Genomic DNA, 17,736 nt, shown 5'->3' on the forward strand with positions numbered 1-17,736 from the left:
GCAAGACATTAGTTCATGCATATATAACTTTATTTCATAAGAATGAATGTCCAGAAAAGACCCAGCAGTCTAATCTAATCATTCTAATGCTGGGTCAGTGCTAAACTTATTCCAATACAGTTCCACCAAAATCAGGTTTTCTGGGAGTAGAGTTTTGCTGTGACTAGAAGTATGATACCGATTTTATCTAGCCGTTGTCCATGGGTTAGCTAATCGTCAGTCATCCCTTCCAATGATGTTAATCAGAAACAGCCATAGGTAATCAGATTGTACCATATACTGCTCCCAACATGACTCTTCAGTTTTTCTCCTTGAATACTGAAACTTCCTCAAATAGTATCTCCCTTAAGTCACACACAAGCATGTGGATTGAGCGTAAAGCTATTTGAAGGCATACGAACTGATTGGAGATGCAACATAGGAAAATTTAGAAATATAGATGGAACTTTTCTCGAGGATACCCCTATTTGTATGAATCAGTCCAGCGTACTATTTCCATATGTTATTCACGGCCATTATAAAGAAGAAACCTTTTTCAAAATTGGGTAGAGTAAAATTGGAAGTTTAAGAATCGTTAAACAATCATAATTCAATACGAAACACCATTTTCTACACGAATGCCTTATTTCCATTATAGCCTATTGATTCTTGTTCCTGAGGCTTATAGATGGGTTCCTTATCTCCCCTTTTTCTTTTTTCTTCCAAGTTTCTTGGTTCCCTCGTTCTAGAACACCCTGTGTTGAGTCTCCCGGAGCAAAATATTATGTGTGCGCTGTGTCGATACATAACCTATAGAACTGATGTTGATTATCATTTGCGTGTTTTTCTTTTTAAATCTGTCTATAGGATCTGAGATAAATACCTTAATGTAGATCATAAACATTGATCCATTCTTTTTGTATTCAAATTGGAAATTCTGTAAAAGAGGATTTCGCTTCACAGGGAACGTTCATATGTTTTGTTAGTCTCACCTATTCAGCAGTTTAATGAGCTATTTTCTTACATGCAGCCTTCAATGTGGATTTTTAAAGAAAATAAAAGAGTTACCTGTCATAAATGAAGTTTAAATTTTCTGTCAGAAAAATGTTCCTACATATCTGGGTCTGCTTTAAGTCCGTCTGCCGAGGTCTTTCTTAGGAGTTCCTTGATGCTGGAGCTACCCTAGACTTTGTTTTCTTGGTAGGTCTTTTATTTATTTTTGGATTGGGAAGGCCCATTTTATCCGTGAGGTATATCCCCCTGCAGCACGGAGGTAATTCCTGAAGGACGTTTAAAAGAGAGATAAAAACTCTAATCTTTTTCCTGGAGAATGCCATAGTCACCTAACGCATTGTCTAAGATAATACTTAACTGAAAAACATGATCACTATGCTTAATCAAATGAAGGTAAGAAATAATTTCATTTCAACATTTTTACAATCTCCATAAGGAACATATTTTTAACAAGATCGCATTCTGAAGTATTTTGGAGCCGTTTTCAACCATGACATCTTTCCATAATTCCTAAAATGGGAAATAAATGTCCCCATTCTTGATATTTGGGATTTTCTTTCCTTCATAATTTTTCTGCAAAAAAAAATGCATTCATGGGGAGTTGTGGGGAGGGGAGAATGGGGTTCCGTTGTGCAGGTAGCAGGGAGCGATGTTGGGAAATGATCCTGACCCTAGGCAGTTAAAGTGGTAGTAAGGGTTTGAAAAGTCATCATAGAGAGTTGCAACTCTTCCAGCAATTTGACAAGGCTTCTATTCCATGTCTTAAGGATTTCTTTGAAACGTTTATCTGTAAAATTACTTTGAAAATGTGTATCTAATATGCTTGTTGAATAGAAGTGAATTTCTTCCATCTCCCTACCCTCTTGTCTCTCTTGTTCTCTAGGTGAAAAACAAGGAGAGAGAGCCTTGTTTGTTTCACCGAGTGTGTGTTGTAGGGGATGGGGTGGGGGGGGGGCAAAGGAAAATGAAGCTAATCAGCAAGTAAAAATATTGAAATGATAATTAACGATAGTACGGTACTACAGACTGATTCTTGTAACAAGCCTTACATGTCACGGCCTCACGGGTTATCTGGCACTCTACGTTATTTCCTCATGACCGCATCGTACACCTTGGTGCAGTTGACTGCCGAAGCACCGAACGAAATTCCGTCTTCGGATTCGCTGCTGTCCGGATAGCCATGCACGATAAATTCCCGTAACTTACCTCCTGAAACATTCATACGGTCCGAAGACTCTTCAAGAATGTGACTAACCGTAGAAGACGATGAACAAAAACACAAGCGAAGATCATGAACCAAATGGCTATCCGTCCAGAAACAATCCAACGGAACCGTCGAAGCTTCCGAAGCTAACAGCAGCCACAGTCGTCAGATGCAAAACTCCACAGCTATTATCGCGCGAAGATCCAGATCGTCGCGCTGAAATTGTCGACAGTCTTGCGAAGCAAAGGCAGTCAATAATCGAGATATCTCCAAAAGAACAAATCTATTTTCTCTTCTCCACACTTTTCCTTGCGTAGCCGTGTCTTCCCAGCATTTCCGCGCTGGCGGCGAAGAATAATTCGACACCCTCGTTGACATTCTTCCTGACGACTGAAAAGATCGAGGGAGAGCGTCGCTATCATCGTCATCGTAGTCGTCATTGTACTACACGGGGGGCAAGCAAGCCACGCGAGAGAATCGGCGTAGTACAGATAGTACTGATCGTTGACCCAGGCGGGTGGCATAAGATAAGACGTCGGGACGAGGCGGAAGGCAGAAGAGGAACGGGGAAGAAGATGGACATGGGTGGGCATTCACACGGAGGAGACATGGGCGCACCGCCCAGCATGGGGGGGATGAGGAAGTCGTACACTCACATGACCTTCTTCTGGGGAAAGAACTCTGAGATTCTCTTCCAGGGATGGCCCGGGACGAGGGGGGGAATGTACGCCCTCGCCTTGATCTTCGTCTTCGTGATGGCCGTGCTCGTCGAGTGGCTCTCGCACTGCCGTCTGATCAAGGATAAGTGGCCGCGATTGGCCGCCGGATTCCTCCAGACCGTTCTGCACACCCTCCGCGTCGGCCTCGCCTACCTGCTCATGCTCGCCGTCATGTCCTTCAACGTGGGCGTGCTCCTTGTCGCCATCGGGGGGCACGCGCTGGGCTTCCTCCTCTTCAGCGGCGCGTTGCTGGGCAAATCCGAGAAGACGGGGGACCTTCCGCCAATGAAATGCTGAGTGCGAGCAACTTTCCGATGCTCAACGATTCAATCCTACTATGCGTGAGGAATAAAGAACAACTATCGTTTCACCGGGACGGCGATCGCAGCTCGTAAAGAAACGAACCGGGACTTCGAGATCTAGAAGATAGAGGGTGCGGAAGAAGAAGAACAGAGTAAAGAAATTGTGAACTATGAACGATCTTGAATTCTTGGTGTTGTCTTACTAATCTGCGTTCTTTGCTGTTTATTGTTAAAGTCTCGTCCGGCGAATCTTGCTTAGGAAAGTCTCGTTAGAGTTTTGTCTTTAAGTTATTCACAACCGTATCATTACTTATCGATACTATTGGTCGTTATTGATCGATTTTACGTTGTGGATCTTGTGGTGGTTGGTCGTTACGCTTTCCCCAAGTAGAACTTCTTGAAGAAGGATTCCTTAATCACCCATGCGCGGTTAATGAAGCTCGCGCACTTAGTTCTCAAAGGTAATATCCTACTCTATTCTTCCAATTCTCAGTTGGCTTCCACAAGAGCGGGAGAAAGGCTATGCACGACAGGATTGCTTCTCTCGTCTTCGGGAAGCAGACTTGAACCGAGTGATGGTGAGGGACGAGGATGGAGCTCTAAGAATAGGTGTTAGGCCCCTAACTAGGCAGCATTCCCTGCCCAGAGGCCTGCGAGCTTATTGGGAGGGCATGTTCGCGTTTTAGGCTCACGACATTAAAGGACTAAGTCATTATGGGTAGCGATGCCCAAAACCTGATCTTTCAGGCCATTGCCTCTGTACATGGTGATACACTACAGACGGTGCGCGTGCCCGTCCACGCCTAAGGCGTGACGGATCAGGTGAAGTTCGCGCGTGCTGGACGCGCGGGCCAACAGGCGTGTGAGCGCGCGCGCCGAGCGCCGCACATCAGCGCCACGCGCGGGCACCAACGCTACGCGCGAGCACCGCGCGGGAGCGGGAAGTGCTGCGCGCGAGCGTGAGACGCGCAAGCCGGGCGGCATGCCGTGGGTGCAGCGTGCGGAGTTGTGCGGGGCGCGGGTTAGGGAGACATCCCACTAGGAGATAAGGCATGTGGCGCACTGAGAGCGTTGAGGCAGCAGGGAGGGCGCGAAGCGCTCCCGCGGGTAGTGCTGGGTGCACAGCGCCCAGCTTGGGGCGTCAAATGCGGTGGCGTCGCGCAGACTGCACGCGAAGGTGTTCACATGGGTGCTGGTGGCGTGTGTGATCACCACGCCCACGGGCGTGTGTCGCCCGGCCCAGGGCACTTGTGCAGCGGCAGAGCGGGGCCGCATGCGGGGAGCGGCGGTCTCAAGGCGGTGTGGCGACACTACCCTGGCACAAGGCGCCTCGTCTCGTTCGTTGTATCATCCCTCGTCTTCCCCCATGTAATGATCCCAATGATGATGTACTCTTTTCTGATATTAATGCAATGACCCTATTCCCTGACGAGGCCGCGTCGTCACCATCTCCTCTAACCCCTTCTATGCGATCTTAAGAAATTGCAAAGACTTCCACTGCAAGAGATCAAGGCTGCTCAGTATTTTGCTCCGAGCACTGAGGCCGGCACACGCCAGATTCAAGTAAGAGACCTAGCTCAAAATTGACCGTGCGACAATAGGCGAGAGAGAAACATCTATAGAGAAGGAGAGGATGAACAAAACAGAATAGAATCAAGGAATATTTTTTCTATTCTAAAGATGACATTTTTTCTAGATTACGATAGTGAACGCTCAGTTCTTTCTCAAAATCTGAATAAATTGATATTTATATTCATCTCCTAGAGGCCAATGACAAATCTTGTCTTGTGATGCCTTAAAGCTTTGATCGAATATGCAGATATTCATAAATGATATTAGAGATAGTTGACTTACCTCATCACCAAAAAGGAGAGAACCTCCTCAGTCTGACGTAGAACATAGGAAATCAATCTCCAATTTAAAGCCCATCAGAGAAGACCACAACCCTTTTTTTTATTGCCTAATCAATGTTTCCAACAGGAAAATAATAAGACATGATTAACAATTCATGAGGACCTCAATGTGCCCCCCCAAAAAATATACAAGGTTAAACACTACAAAATATAATCTTGTGTTTATGACCTATTGCAAGACTCTGCATCTATTGATGGAGATAACTTAAATTATTATTTACCCCATTCCACGGCAGCCTTAAGTATCCATCTGTACAGTGCTACTATCATTATCTGTATCCAATATATGTTAATGGCTATCGGCAATATTTGTTATCTGAGATATCAAGAAAGGGGATGATATCAGATCCGGATAACAATTTTTGGTGGTGGATAAATAACGATTTCATATAACATTATGTGGATAACAATATAGGATATGGATAATGTTCAGAGAATAACGATTCTGATTATGGTAATGAAAGGGATAATGGGTACCATGAAGAAATATTGAATTAATAATCAACATAGAGCTTCATTTGAAATTAGGATACATATTTTGATTGATTTGTTGTTAAGGGTTTTAAGCTTGAATTTATGGATTGCCTGTAGTGTACTCGATGCCACTTAGTAGATTTGACATTTCGAGTTCGATAAAATTTTTTTACAGAAATCAAACTTATAATTTTTTTGTCACAAAAGACCCAACATATCCCAGCTTTAAAGGGTAAAACATATTCTTCCTTTCTTGGAAGTTGTATTGCTCACTCATTTGCCTTGACATCTGCAATTACAGTGAAATGATTAAAAATAATGAGAATTATTGTCCTATGCATATTTTGAACATAAATGATAGGTAAAGATGACTAATATCTGATGTTTCTGGTGGGGTATAGATTTCACCTGCAAGAAAAATATCATAACATATTGTATTTTCTTCTCTACACCAACACTTAACCCAAATGAGTGCCTCGATACCTGGGCCCTATGGCAGATATTGCTATTAGATGACAACCACTCAACTGGCTGAAAACAACCATTCTAAAGTAGCACTAGGTAGACAATAACACCTTTACTACCTTGCCAGGAGTGTGCATCCTCCCCCTGGTGTGTAGTACATAAGAAGTTTCAAATTCATCCAACGGAGAATCTGGTAATGTTGTTCTAGTAGTGGGTCCAGTGCTAAGAGCTTGATTGATCCATGCCCTCGATGGTGGTTGTCGAAGATGTATATCTATATTGAATCTATCTTGTATGGCTGTTGGTGCATTATGGAGAATACCTCAACATAGGATAACATCTTCAAGTAGGATACCTCATAACACATTGACCTCTTGTGAAATGGGTCAAGTAGTGCAGCGATGAGGATGGCATGGTCGTTTGAGAGCAGCTATAAATCAGATATTATATTCCATACGTCATTTAAGGCTTTTGATTTATGCAACATTTAAAAAAAAAAAATTCTTCTCAGGGACACATGAGTTAAGGTAAAATTCCTAGAGAGGAGGTATTTAAAAAGTGACTTTTCAGTTAATATACATATATATAGATTTTGTAGAAGTATTTTTATAATTTTGTACTTATGATTTTATATGAATAATTTCATTCAAAGTGTAAAAAATTTCTGAAATAGATTTTTACAAAATCAGATAAATAGACATTTTTTTTCAATATATTCTATATATTTTATTTTTGATAAATTCTATCTGTTTTGTTCATAATAAATTCTACCTGTTTTATTTTTTATAAATTTTAGGTTTTTGGGAATTTTAAGGATAGTTAAACTAAAAATAAATAAATTAGGCTTCACATGTGCAGTATGGACAGTGATTGTTGGGCCCTGCACACAGTTCAAGCAGCCATCAGGAGCGGGAAGGCAAGTGACAAGCGGTAGAATTGGGCTGTGGTTAGGGCTGTATAAAAAATATATAACTTTTGTTATAGGAATTTTTGGTGTGGTTTGATGCTTTTGAAATATTTGGATCTAGACTATTCTTCAAAATGAAAAGGAATACATAAACCTTTTTTGTCTCACAATTTAGGCCCTTGGTGGTGTTCTTTCTTCTTCTTCTCCAAATCCATAGATTCAGGTGACGTATCTCTCAATCTGAAACCTTTAAGGAAGATTGGAAAAAAGAAATCCGATGCACTAATGCTGACACAGTATATTGGGGCATAATTAAAGGGTGGAATACAAAAAGGGGGAAGTCAAGTTTAAATAGAGGAGATGAAATTTTTTTCAGCCATTGGATCTAATTCTAGAGAATATAGAAGATATTATATCTTAAAATCCACCCTTTATCCACATTTGATTTTATCCTCAAACTGGAAAGTGGTTTACAAATTCAAATTCACGGAATTAATTCCTGGAATTAGGCCTCTTTTTGACATAGTCTCTAAAGAGGGTTAAGTTGGGCCTTTTTTATCATCCAATCTCCTATTCTGATCCAATTCATGGTTAGACATCTCCCAGTTGAATCCCGAATTTAATAATTTTGTGACCTAAATCCTACATCTCAATAAAAATATAATAAATAGTAAGAATAATCTACTTGATTCAAAAGACTTAAGTGGGGTTAGTCTTGAAAACTAATAAAGTTATTAAATTAAGACTCAATGTGTAATTTTGTTCCACTTTTAATCATACATATGGAATAATATGTATTAATAAAATAAATAATAGTAATGAAATAATACATTCTCTTACATAATTATCAATCTATTTTATGTTATGACTACATGGCAATACAAACTTGTCAACAATGCTTAATCATAGTGAGGCAATCCCGCTTCATGACATCCTCCATATGCCATAATAAAGCCTGAACCTGAATGAGGATGACTCCAAAAACTAACTCTGGGTTGCAATTTATGTGTTATTCATAGATCTACATAATACATTAGTCACTTTGTTTTTCAAAAGTTTCCCAAACTTTTGTTCTCATTTTAGTTAGTAAAATGCCCAGGGTGCATCTCTACAATGAGTTGTTTTTGTCCATTTTATCCACATTCAATTCACTGTCTTAAATATTGGTAATCATGTTGGCATTCCTCTCTTCCTTTGCTAGTGTAACATAAAAGCCAACTAATGAAATCTTTCATCTCCTCTGGTGTTCAACTCTTCAAGGGTGACCTTTTACCAAAGAGATGTGATGTCCCACAAACTAAAAGCTCCAATATAGCAGGGGAATATAAGTTTAGTTTTCTTCTATTTCTCCTTAGATTTGCTTATTAGCACCTGCTTCCATTGCACTAAGACATCCAGTAGCATGTGGTATCTGTTTAGCTGGCTAGTGTCAGTTCCACCACCTCCACTCACATGCATGCTGCTCACTTTTATGAAGCACGTTGCCCCACCTTGGCCTATCTTTTCTAGCATGTAGCAGGTGCGGCGACCACTGCCACATTCTCCTCATTTGGAAACCATAAGTGTTACCACTCCCATCACTGCCTTCTCCATCTGCATCCTCATCATCACCATCATCCTCTTTGTCTCCATTGTTTTCATCGCCGTACTCTAGGTGCCATCGATCCTTTCATCATTACCACCACGGCCATCACTGAGATCCTCTTTCCATGCTTCAATCCTGCTTTACTCTTTACAATCAATAATCTTATAGAATTGTAGAAGCTTCAAAAACCTCACCCCAGCCATATTCTTCAGAAGCTTCATAAAAACTCCACAGCCCTTTCCTCGAGCGTAGGAATTACAGAACATCTATGTGAAACTGTTGATCGGTCTGAAAAGCAAAGGAAGATAAGAATCAACATTCCTAAAAAATAACAATTCTATGTTTTTTCCCCATGTTTTTTCCTACGCCACCATGTCTTTGCGACCTATATCCTCAGACATTAGCCAATCACCATGTCTACACTATTACCATCTAGCCGGATGATGATATCGAAAAAGGGAGAGCACAATTATCACCATTGTCATTGTACTACTAAAACAAGTGCATGGCATTGCACAACATTGTGCTCATGTGACATGCAAAATGTAGGAGGTTTCAAGATGCAGGAATGCTATGCAGATATTGGAATAATGACTAATGAGTACTGAAGGTGGACATAAACAAGCTACCATTCACAAAGATGCCTTAGATTGCGTAAATCCAACGATTTTAATAAGGAAAGAGTCCCTTCCCTCGGTCGAGGACAAGAGGACTGTCTATAAGCACTGGGGAGTATGTTTGGCCTTAGGTTCAATGATTAGTAGGTTTCTGTCAAGATAAGCTAGATACTCAACTCTATCTATTCCGACGACACAAGTAAACACATAAGGAAGTACTGAAAGAAAAAATGCTACTTATGAGAGGGGTGGAACGAGTGCACCTGATAGTTGGACAATCATCATTGGTACTTTGAATCAGAATGTTGAACAAATCGAGGAAATTTTTAATCAGGTTGAGTAGTCAGTTGAATGGGGGTCAAGTTGACCTTTGACCATAGACTCATCAGAGTTGATTGGAGGTAGAGCTGGATTTCCAGTTGACTGTCGACAATGTTGGCTGTTGATAATGTTGGCTATTGATAATGTTGACCCTTGATAATGTTGACCGTAGACAATATTGATCGTGTTGACTGAATTGACTGTGTTGACATTGGGTGATGGTTGACAGGTGGTCATAGCGAAGAGACGAAAATTGATGCATGAGATCAAGAGAATGGAATAGTGTTGGTGGAGAGAGAGAGAGAGAGAGAGAGAAGAGGGCAAGAAATGAGAAAGGAAAGAGGGTGAGAGATGAGAAAAGTTCCAAGGGAAGATGGAGAAGGGAATAAAAGGAATGGAGATGGAGAATCGGTCAAGAAAATGGGGGGGAAAAGAAGGAGAAGATGATTGACTATGGGAGATTGGCTTAAGTACCAATTGAAAATAAAAAAGAAGATAGATGATAAAAAAATGGAGAGACGAGTGAATAGAAGATAAAAGCAATATTATTTTGTAATTGAAGCCATGAACACGTTGAGTTATTTATAGACCATTGAGGCTGGAAAAATAAGTGATTGTTCGTCCTTTAGGAGCCTATGAGGCCATAATGGGGAGGTTTTTTTTCAAGGGCCATTGAGGCCATAACAGAAAGCTAGTTGTTATAAGTTACAACGTCCATTTCACTGTTTGAGTTTATTTTTGTTTTTATTTCTTAAAGTTGGGTATGTCTTCTGTTGGGTTCTAGAGGCTTTGACAGGGATAAAGATGAGGATTCCACGCATCGGAAGGCACGTAACAGAAAAATAACGACATAATTAAAATCATGAAATGAAGTACCTTTGCACGGATCACATCCGTGATTTCTTGTATCCCGGAGCAAGACGAGTTGAGCTTCTCAAGTGTTCAGCCTCTAGACATATCCACATGGTCCTCCGCACGTCCAATATCCTCCTTCTCATTGACCAGCCCCGTTCTTTCTCTGTCATCATCGTTACGTCATCCCAATCACATCGGGAGTGGAGAGGGGTTATGGGGATAAGGGAGAAGAAGGAGAAAGGCCCATGAACAATTCTGGCCTAGGTGAATTTTATTCAGGAACTTCCCCTATTTATACTAAGTGAGTATTTTTCATAAACCCCCCAAAACTTAAATATATCTTCCGATGTCCAAAACACCATTTGCATGTGACCCTCTAGGCCCATGTAATAGTTTAGTTAACAACTCCAATGGCCCAATAACCTTATTAGTCTTCAAAATTAGTTAACTATATCATCATATAGAGTAATAAATGTCGAATTGATTCAACCCAATCGATAAGTCGAGTCTCCAACACGTGGGGTGCCAAGCTACAACTCGTGTTCTAAAAGATACAAAGTAGTGTGTATCAACTCACTCATGGAACATGTTTGTCATCGGTTAACCTGTATGTACAGTCCCTCATCCCATTGATGTTTTTAGGATGACTTAAGGTATGGTCAATTCTCAAACCCTAATCGGTCATCCGAGTTAGTACTCATACATTTGGAAATCATCGGAACTCTTCTCCGATATTTAACTGCCTTGGCCAAGGGCTTTGTCACATAATTTTCCTTGAGCTGTCACCTCTTATATAGAGGGTGGATGATCCCATCTTGACCACTCAATTGCCTTCATGGACTTCTTGAAGCATTCAAACAAAGACCGTTTAGAATCCCATGATTAGAGACTCATTGGCCATAGTCAAAGTACAACAGCCTGTCCACAAGACATCTTTGGTGTCTCAGGTATAAGGACCACTTACAAAACCATGATGTGAATCAACCTAATTGACAATTTGATATAATACCATTCAGGGATTAGTACAGATCAATTCAGTGAATTCTTTCCACTAAAGAGCACCCACTATCTATCCTTCATGTCTCCACACTAATGGCTACGGAACCGGCCATACTCATCATATGAGTGAGGCTAGATAGTATTATTCTATTTGGATACTTTGATCTCCTTCTCACATATCCTTTTAATACAAATATTTGGAACACATGCTTAAAGACTAGTGATCTCTGTATTACGATCTCATCATAATTCAGTAAGTCTGATCATGTATTCATGGACTTCATTATATGCATCACATATGCACTATAATGAATATGTTCTATTAATATACATGGAACGAGATGTAGAATGTGTGATTGGCTTTCCAGCCACATATATTTCCAGCATGTTCGTTATTTAGTTGGTTTGGTATGAAGTGATTTCCTATTGGTTGGATTTTCTCTTTAACTTGACTCAGATAGGCTCTGAGTCCCAAGCCTTCATTTTGACTTAGACAGGTTCTGGATCTGAAGGAATTTTCAGTTAAAAATCATACCTGGATTTGTTATTAAGGAGACATGGTTGATCTGGTTCAATAGATTACATGAAGATCCGACAACGGTCACCATAAAACTTTTGCATTTGAAAACGGCCATGAAATGATACATTGCTATAACTGAAACACAATGATCAGTAGTGAAACGGTCTGATTCTAAGACTATAAATAACCCTGTAATGTTATTGTTTCAATGAGGCTTTTCTAACCCAAATATATCGACCTGTCCATTCTCTAATCTCTATTCCTATCTTCTGTTCGGCAATGTTTCAGCCTGAATGGCATTTGATTGAAGACCGTGAGATGCCCCTTCCTCTTCTTCTCTACTTCCTCTTCTTGATATTATATTGGCATCACGTTTCATAACGTTTGTTGTATCTTGAATAAGGGTGTTACCCCTCAGTAGCAGCGACGACAGTGAAATGTTCTTCTTCTTCTTCTTGACAGTAGTTGAGATATTGGGGAGGGTGGGAGAGAAATGTTTGAACAAAGAAACTTCTTTTTCAAAATCAATTTCACCACCTAAATGCAAGCTCGAATTTTGGTCTTTATAGATCCACCAAGAAGAATAAGAAAGTGAGAAACGAGGGGGAAAATGATGGCAGCAGCTGTTGCAACTCTAACATCGTCCTACATGTATATGAACATGGGATTGTGTGTGTCATGGCTGCATACGTTGGGGTCATAAATTGGCCACCGTGGGTGCCATCATTAGGAGTTGCGTCTGAGGTCATCATTGCAGCATTGTCGACTCAGCAGTTGTATCTCCACCTCTTCTTTCACGAGCATATGACAATGCCACACACTAACCAAATGTGTACAATCTTTGGCCAGTTCTCTGAAGAGACGAGGAGATAAAAGAGAAAAGAGAGAAGAGAGACAGAAAGGGAACATTAAATGAAGAACATTGGGAGATGTTAGAATATGTTAAATGCAGAGCCACACACAAATCAAATGCGCACTACCTTTAGCCCAATCCCTGAATAGATAGGGAGAGGAAAGAGAAAAGAGAGAAAAGAGACAGAAAGAAAAAAGCATTAAATAAAAAAAAATTGGAAGATGTTCGAATATGTTGAACCCCAAGCCACACACAAACCAAATGTGCACAACCTTTGGACAGTTCTAACATAAACTGACATAGACTTGAAGGAAGCAGGAATACCTCTTGATGGAATCTGATGTCAGCTTGTTTCTGATAGTCCTGGCGTTAACAGGCTTGACCCGCTTCTGGTAGAGATTCCTAAACACAACTAGAAGTCACGCTTGGCACATCATATTATTGAGCACAAATGGGTAACAGACGAGGATTTGTAGCCAATGCTCAGTCAAGACAAGCCTGTTTGAGGATAGATAGGTCAGCACAGGAAACTCACACTAGGAGGAAGAGAGGAGTTACTTGACTTCTCAAGAGACTTTGGCAGACTGAAGAGGAATATCGCAAGAAGAAACACTAGGTCCGAAAGAGGAATATCTCAAGAAGAAGAGAAAAAAGAACTTGTTCCCAAAATTATCTCGTTTTTCACTAGGTTATTTAAAGAAAAACAACAGCGACTAGAACTTTAAAGAATAAATAGTCATGGGTTCTTACTGATAATGTCAATTTTAGGGTTGAACTTTGTCATTGGTGATTGAGATTATTCAATAAAAAAATATGTTTAACTGTACTTAAAAATATGTAGTTAATGATTAGTACGGATTGTCTCCATAGAGAAAGATGGTTAAGGGATTACTTTCTTATACTAATGATGATCAACAAGAGGATCAACAAAAACAAGATTCGAGGAGGTGAGCTAGTGATATTGATTACAAATACGTAAGTTATAAGTTAATTTAACTTAAATAAAAGAGGAAGTGCACGTGACGGACATGATGATGGACAATGGTATGAACGATGATAGTGCTTGGATTCGGAATGGTACGGGGGTGAGGATGAAGAGATGAGAAAATATGTTAAAATGAGACTACAAGAACGATGATAAACCCTAATTACGTTAACTATGGCGTCGAGAAGGAGAGAAAGTAAGGCGAAGATACTTACCTTAGATCGTTATGTTTCGCCAGTATCATGCTGATTTATGAGTGCCGGTAAGCTCCCCTTCTTCTCCAATGCTTCTCTCCACACACACCCAAGACACCAAGAACACTCTTGATGGATCTCAAAACTCACTATCTTTCAATCATCCCACAAAAGTAGGAAGCAAGTTCAAGATGAATTTTACAATGATCCAGGCTGCTATTTATAGATCAGAGGTATGGATAGAAATATGAGAGGGAGACAAAGCAACGCTGAAAATTTCAGCTAAATCAGAGTTGTAGATCAAAAGTTATGGCCATTGGAAGTTGAAGAAATCCTAACCATTGATATTTTCTATCTCCTCATCATCGTCATCATTTTCAGTGCATGCTGAGATGTCAAAGCGCTCCGAATTCTATGCTGCTTGGTCTTGCACAGATCCTTTTTGTATCCCGAGTGGCGCCTATCTTTTTTCACACCACGTGTGCCTAGATGGAAGAGAAAAGGACAAAATGACAAAAGAAAATGATAGAAAAAGAAAGAGAAGATTTGCGCTGACGTGGCGCCGCATAAGCGCGCGCCACGTCAGGTGCGATAAAGATATTTTTTTACTATGGGTGGCTGCGCGCACACCACGTCACCGCCGCCAAAATAAAAAGAGAGATGAAAAAGTGATCTTTTGTCCTTCTCTTTCTCAGTCTTCGCAGCATTTATTACAAAAAAGGCTTCCTTTTTTATTCGTCCATGTCATCTTGCATAAAAAAAATAGAGAAAACTTTTCATTAGTTATAAATGCAATGACCACTTTGTGAATGGTAAAGCAATGATTGTGTGGTTAATGATTGGCTGACACCAATCACTAACTCAAGTAATGATTGGCTGGTGTCAATCATCATAGGGCACTATGATTTGTCGCCGTTCAAATAATTGAATGACGATACGTGGTGGCGAGAAGAAAAAGGGCTTAAAATATTTCAAAATCCATAGTAATTAAAATAAAGCCCAAAAATACATATAAATATATATTTCGACTCAGAAAAATCATATCTTTCCAAATTTAATGCCAAACAATTCCAGAAAAATCATATTCTGTCTCAAAAAAATATATTTTTTTAGAATATACGGTTGAAAAAATCCCAAAAAATGCATAAAATTAAAAAATTCATCCTAAAGATAGATTTACTCATTTTGATCTTCATACCATGCAAATATGAGTAATTTATTGGAGATAATTTGTAAATATGATCATATAAGGTACTAAAAATCACTTACCTACTAGTAAGGCCCCATGTGGAGGTTTGACTCCAGCCAGCGGGGGACGTGTGCAACTCCCGTGGGGTTCAGAAGATTCAACTCCGTTAAAGCGACTGATATCTTCAACATAATTGGTCCACTGATCCTTCTAAAGCAATTACTCCACGAGACAATCGTTACCCCTTCCCTTGAGGGGGGGGGGGGGGGGCGGGGGCCATCTGTGGAGTGTTGTAAACTATAGGTTCATCTTGGAAGGGCTGAGCAATAGTCACGCATACTTGGAAGATCATCTCCTGAGAAAAGTCATAGATGACCCAAAAAAGTGGATCACAGAAACATCCCTTTGATACCTTGGGAGGAGTGTCGAAAACCCCGGATAGGAATGGCTGTAGGCATGTGAGTATGCGACCTACGCTTTCATCAATTAATGCTTATTGGCAAGGCGTCCACATAGGAGGTTGGATAGTGAGTGAAGGAAGTGGCATAGCTGGCTGAGGAGTTGGGTTGCCGGAGTCCGAATCAGAGCTGATGAGAAGAACTTATTCATTCGAATGAGAGTAGGCCAATTGCTGGAGGAGTTGAAAAACACTATAACGCGGAAAATGTTGACTACACCTAGGGTGATCTTCTCCTTACTCGGAGTCATTGCGTGGTGCGGTGCTGAACAAGGCATGTTTGTGGATGGGGTTTGCAACCCCAGGGTACCTGAAAAATACTCATCCCACAAGTGTGGAGCAAGCATTAAAACATATGTTAGGGAAATCCAGGTGGCTTCCATGGCTGGTAGACCCTGCCACTGAACCAGTATATCAATGGATGATTATTCCTACGACTGGGGTTTCGTAGCTAAAATCTTCCTTGGTTGATGAGTTTCTGTCTTTGGGCTTTGTGGCAAATCAACGAATGTTCTCGTGGAGTGCAAGAAAGGGCCCTGATCCATCGGGTCAAGCAGAATTGGTGGCTCTCTATGATAACCGGTAAGGTGTGAGATGTTGAAAGTAGAGCTAATATTCCACGACAACAATATATCTAGCACAAAGATGTTAGGATCTAGTTTCTTGATAATTCTTGAGCTGGATGCGTGCGGACCATGACTTGATCCCCTTCTTGGAATTCCAGGAGACGACAATGAGTGTCAGCTAGAGTCTTGTACATTTGATTGGACAAAGCATTTTTGCATGCAACCTTGTTGTGTAGGGAGTGGATTCTTGCCGCCAATGATTCCATAGTAAATGATGACCTGCCAAGTCTTTCAAGAGGAGGTAAGTCGATAGGCTTACGAGCTTGGTGATCATAGACTATCATGAATGGACTCTTGCTGGTGGATCTGTTACTGGTGCTATTGAAAGTAAATTTTGCATGAGGTAGCAACTGATCCCATGGGACAGAAGCATCAATCACAAGGCATCGTAATAAATTGCCTAGGCTTCAGTTAAAAACCTCAGTTTATCCGTGATGGGGGACCATCGCGACGACGCCGACACCGACACGGGACGCTTTCAACCTCTCCGAGCCTCTCGTGCTGACGTACGCGACCTTGAATTCAAGTACTCGAAGTAAGTTTTTTCTTTGTCATTTGCTTAATTGTAATACCGGATCGGGTCGTGTGTTGGACCAATTCCGTCTTTTACGTTTTGTTCTCTTTCTTGGAAATTTCGTGTAAAGAGGAGGGCCACGTCACGCGACGGATCCCTCCTCTAGTCCTTGGCCTCTTGGCACCCTTCCCACCCCCCCCTTTATAAGGGGAAGGCATGCATGCCCCAGGGCAAGACAGAGCCTTTTGAAAACAGACCATTTTGTATTGTTTCACTTAGTTTTTAGTCCTCGAGTTAAAGATAGAAGGGAGTCATCTTGTACCTCTCGCCCAGCAACCTGGAGACTGTTCATCTTCCTCCAACGAGAACTAGATCTCTAGCTTGACCTTCCGCCAGCCCAGCTGCCGTTGCCGCCTCTGGACTTCCCCGCATCTTCGGTGGCTGCCTGGCGTGCACCTTGTTCTCTCCTTGTCAACGGCAACGCCTGAGCAGGACATCGCCCTCAGAACTCGCCACGTCAGTGGACTCCTTCCTCCCGGTCATCTGGAGCCTTGCCCACCGGTCCCGTGACCAGATAGTGCAGCAGCAGCCGGCCGGCTCCGAGCGCAGCAACAGCGCGGTAGTGGCCTAGCCCAGTAGCAGCCAGTCGTCTGGAGCCGTGCCCCGCGGTCCGGCCCCTTTCCCCTTCGCGCGCCCGCGTCGGCCGCACGCGCGCACCGCGGCCATTCGCCGTTCGCCAGCACCGTGTGCCCGCACACCGCATGCCATCGATCGCACTGCCGTGTGCCCCCCCCCCCCACGGCCCCTCCCCTCCGCCGCAGCCGTCACCCCGCCCACGAGATGCTCCACCTCACGCGTGCGTTGCCGAACGCTGCGGCCTCTCGCAACCTGTCTAGCGCCCAGCGCCCGCATACCCTTGCGTGTCTTCGCGTGCGTGCCGCGGTTGTTCACCGCCCGCCGCGCGCCATGCCTCAGCTGACTCGCGCCTCCGACCAGGCATCGGCGCGTCTGCGATCGCCATCGTGCCCAACTCGAAGCCCGTGT

General features: G+C 42.0%; 1 protein-coding gene across 1 annotated transcript; it reads left to right on the forward strand.

The window, feature by feature from the left end:
- The first annotated feature begins 2,735 nt into the window (after positions 1-2,735).
- LOC144714368 (copper transporter 1-like) lies at positions 2,736-3,452 on the forward strand. Its single transcript, XM_078589095.1, has one exon. It carries the CDS (start codon positions 2,773-2,775, stop codon positions 3,211-3,213), a length of 441 nt encoding a protein of 146 aa, XP_078445221.1. The 5' UTR covers positions 2,736-2,772; the 3' UTR covers positions 3,214-3,452.
- The last annotated feature ends 14,284 nt before the right edge of the window (positions 3,453-17,736 follow it).

This window comes from Wolffia australiana, chromosome 17 (genome assembly GCF_029677425.1).
Source record: "Wolffia australiana isolate 7733 chromosome 17, ASM2967742v1".
NCBI lineage: Eukaryota > Viridiplantae > Streptophyta > Magnoliopsida > Alismatales > Araceae > Wolffia > Wolffia australiana.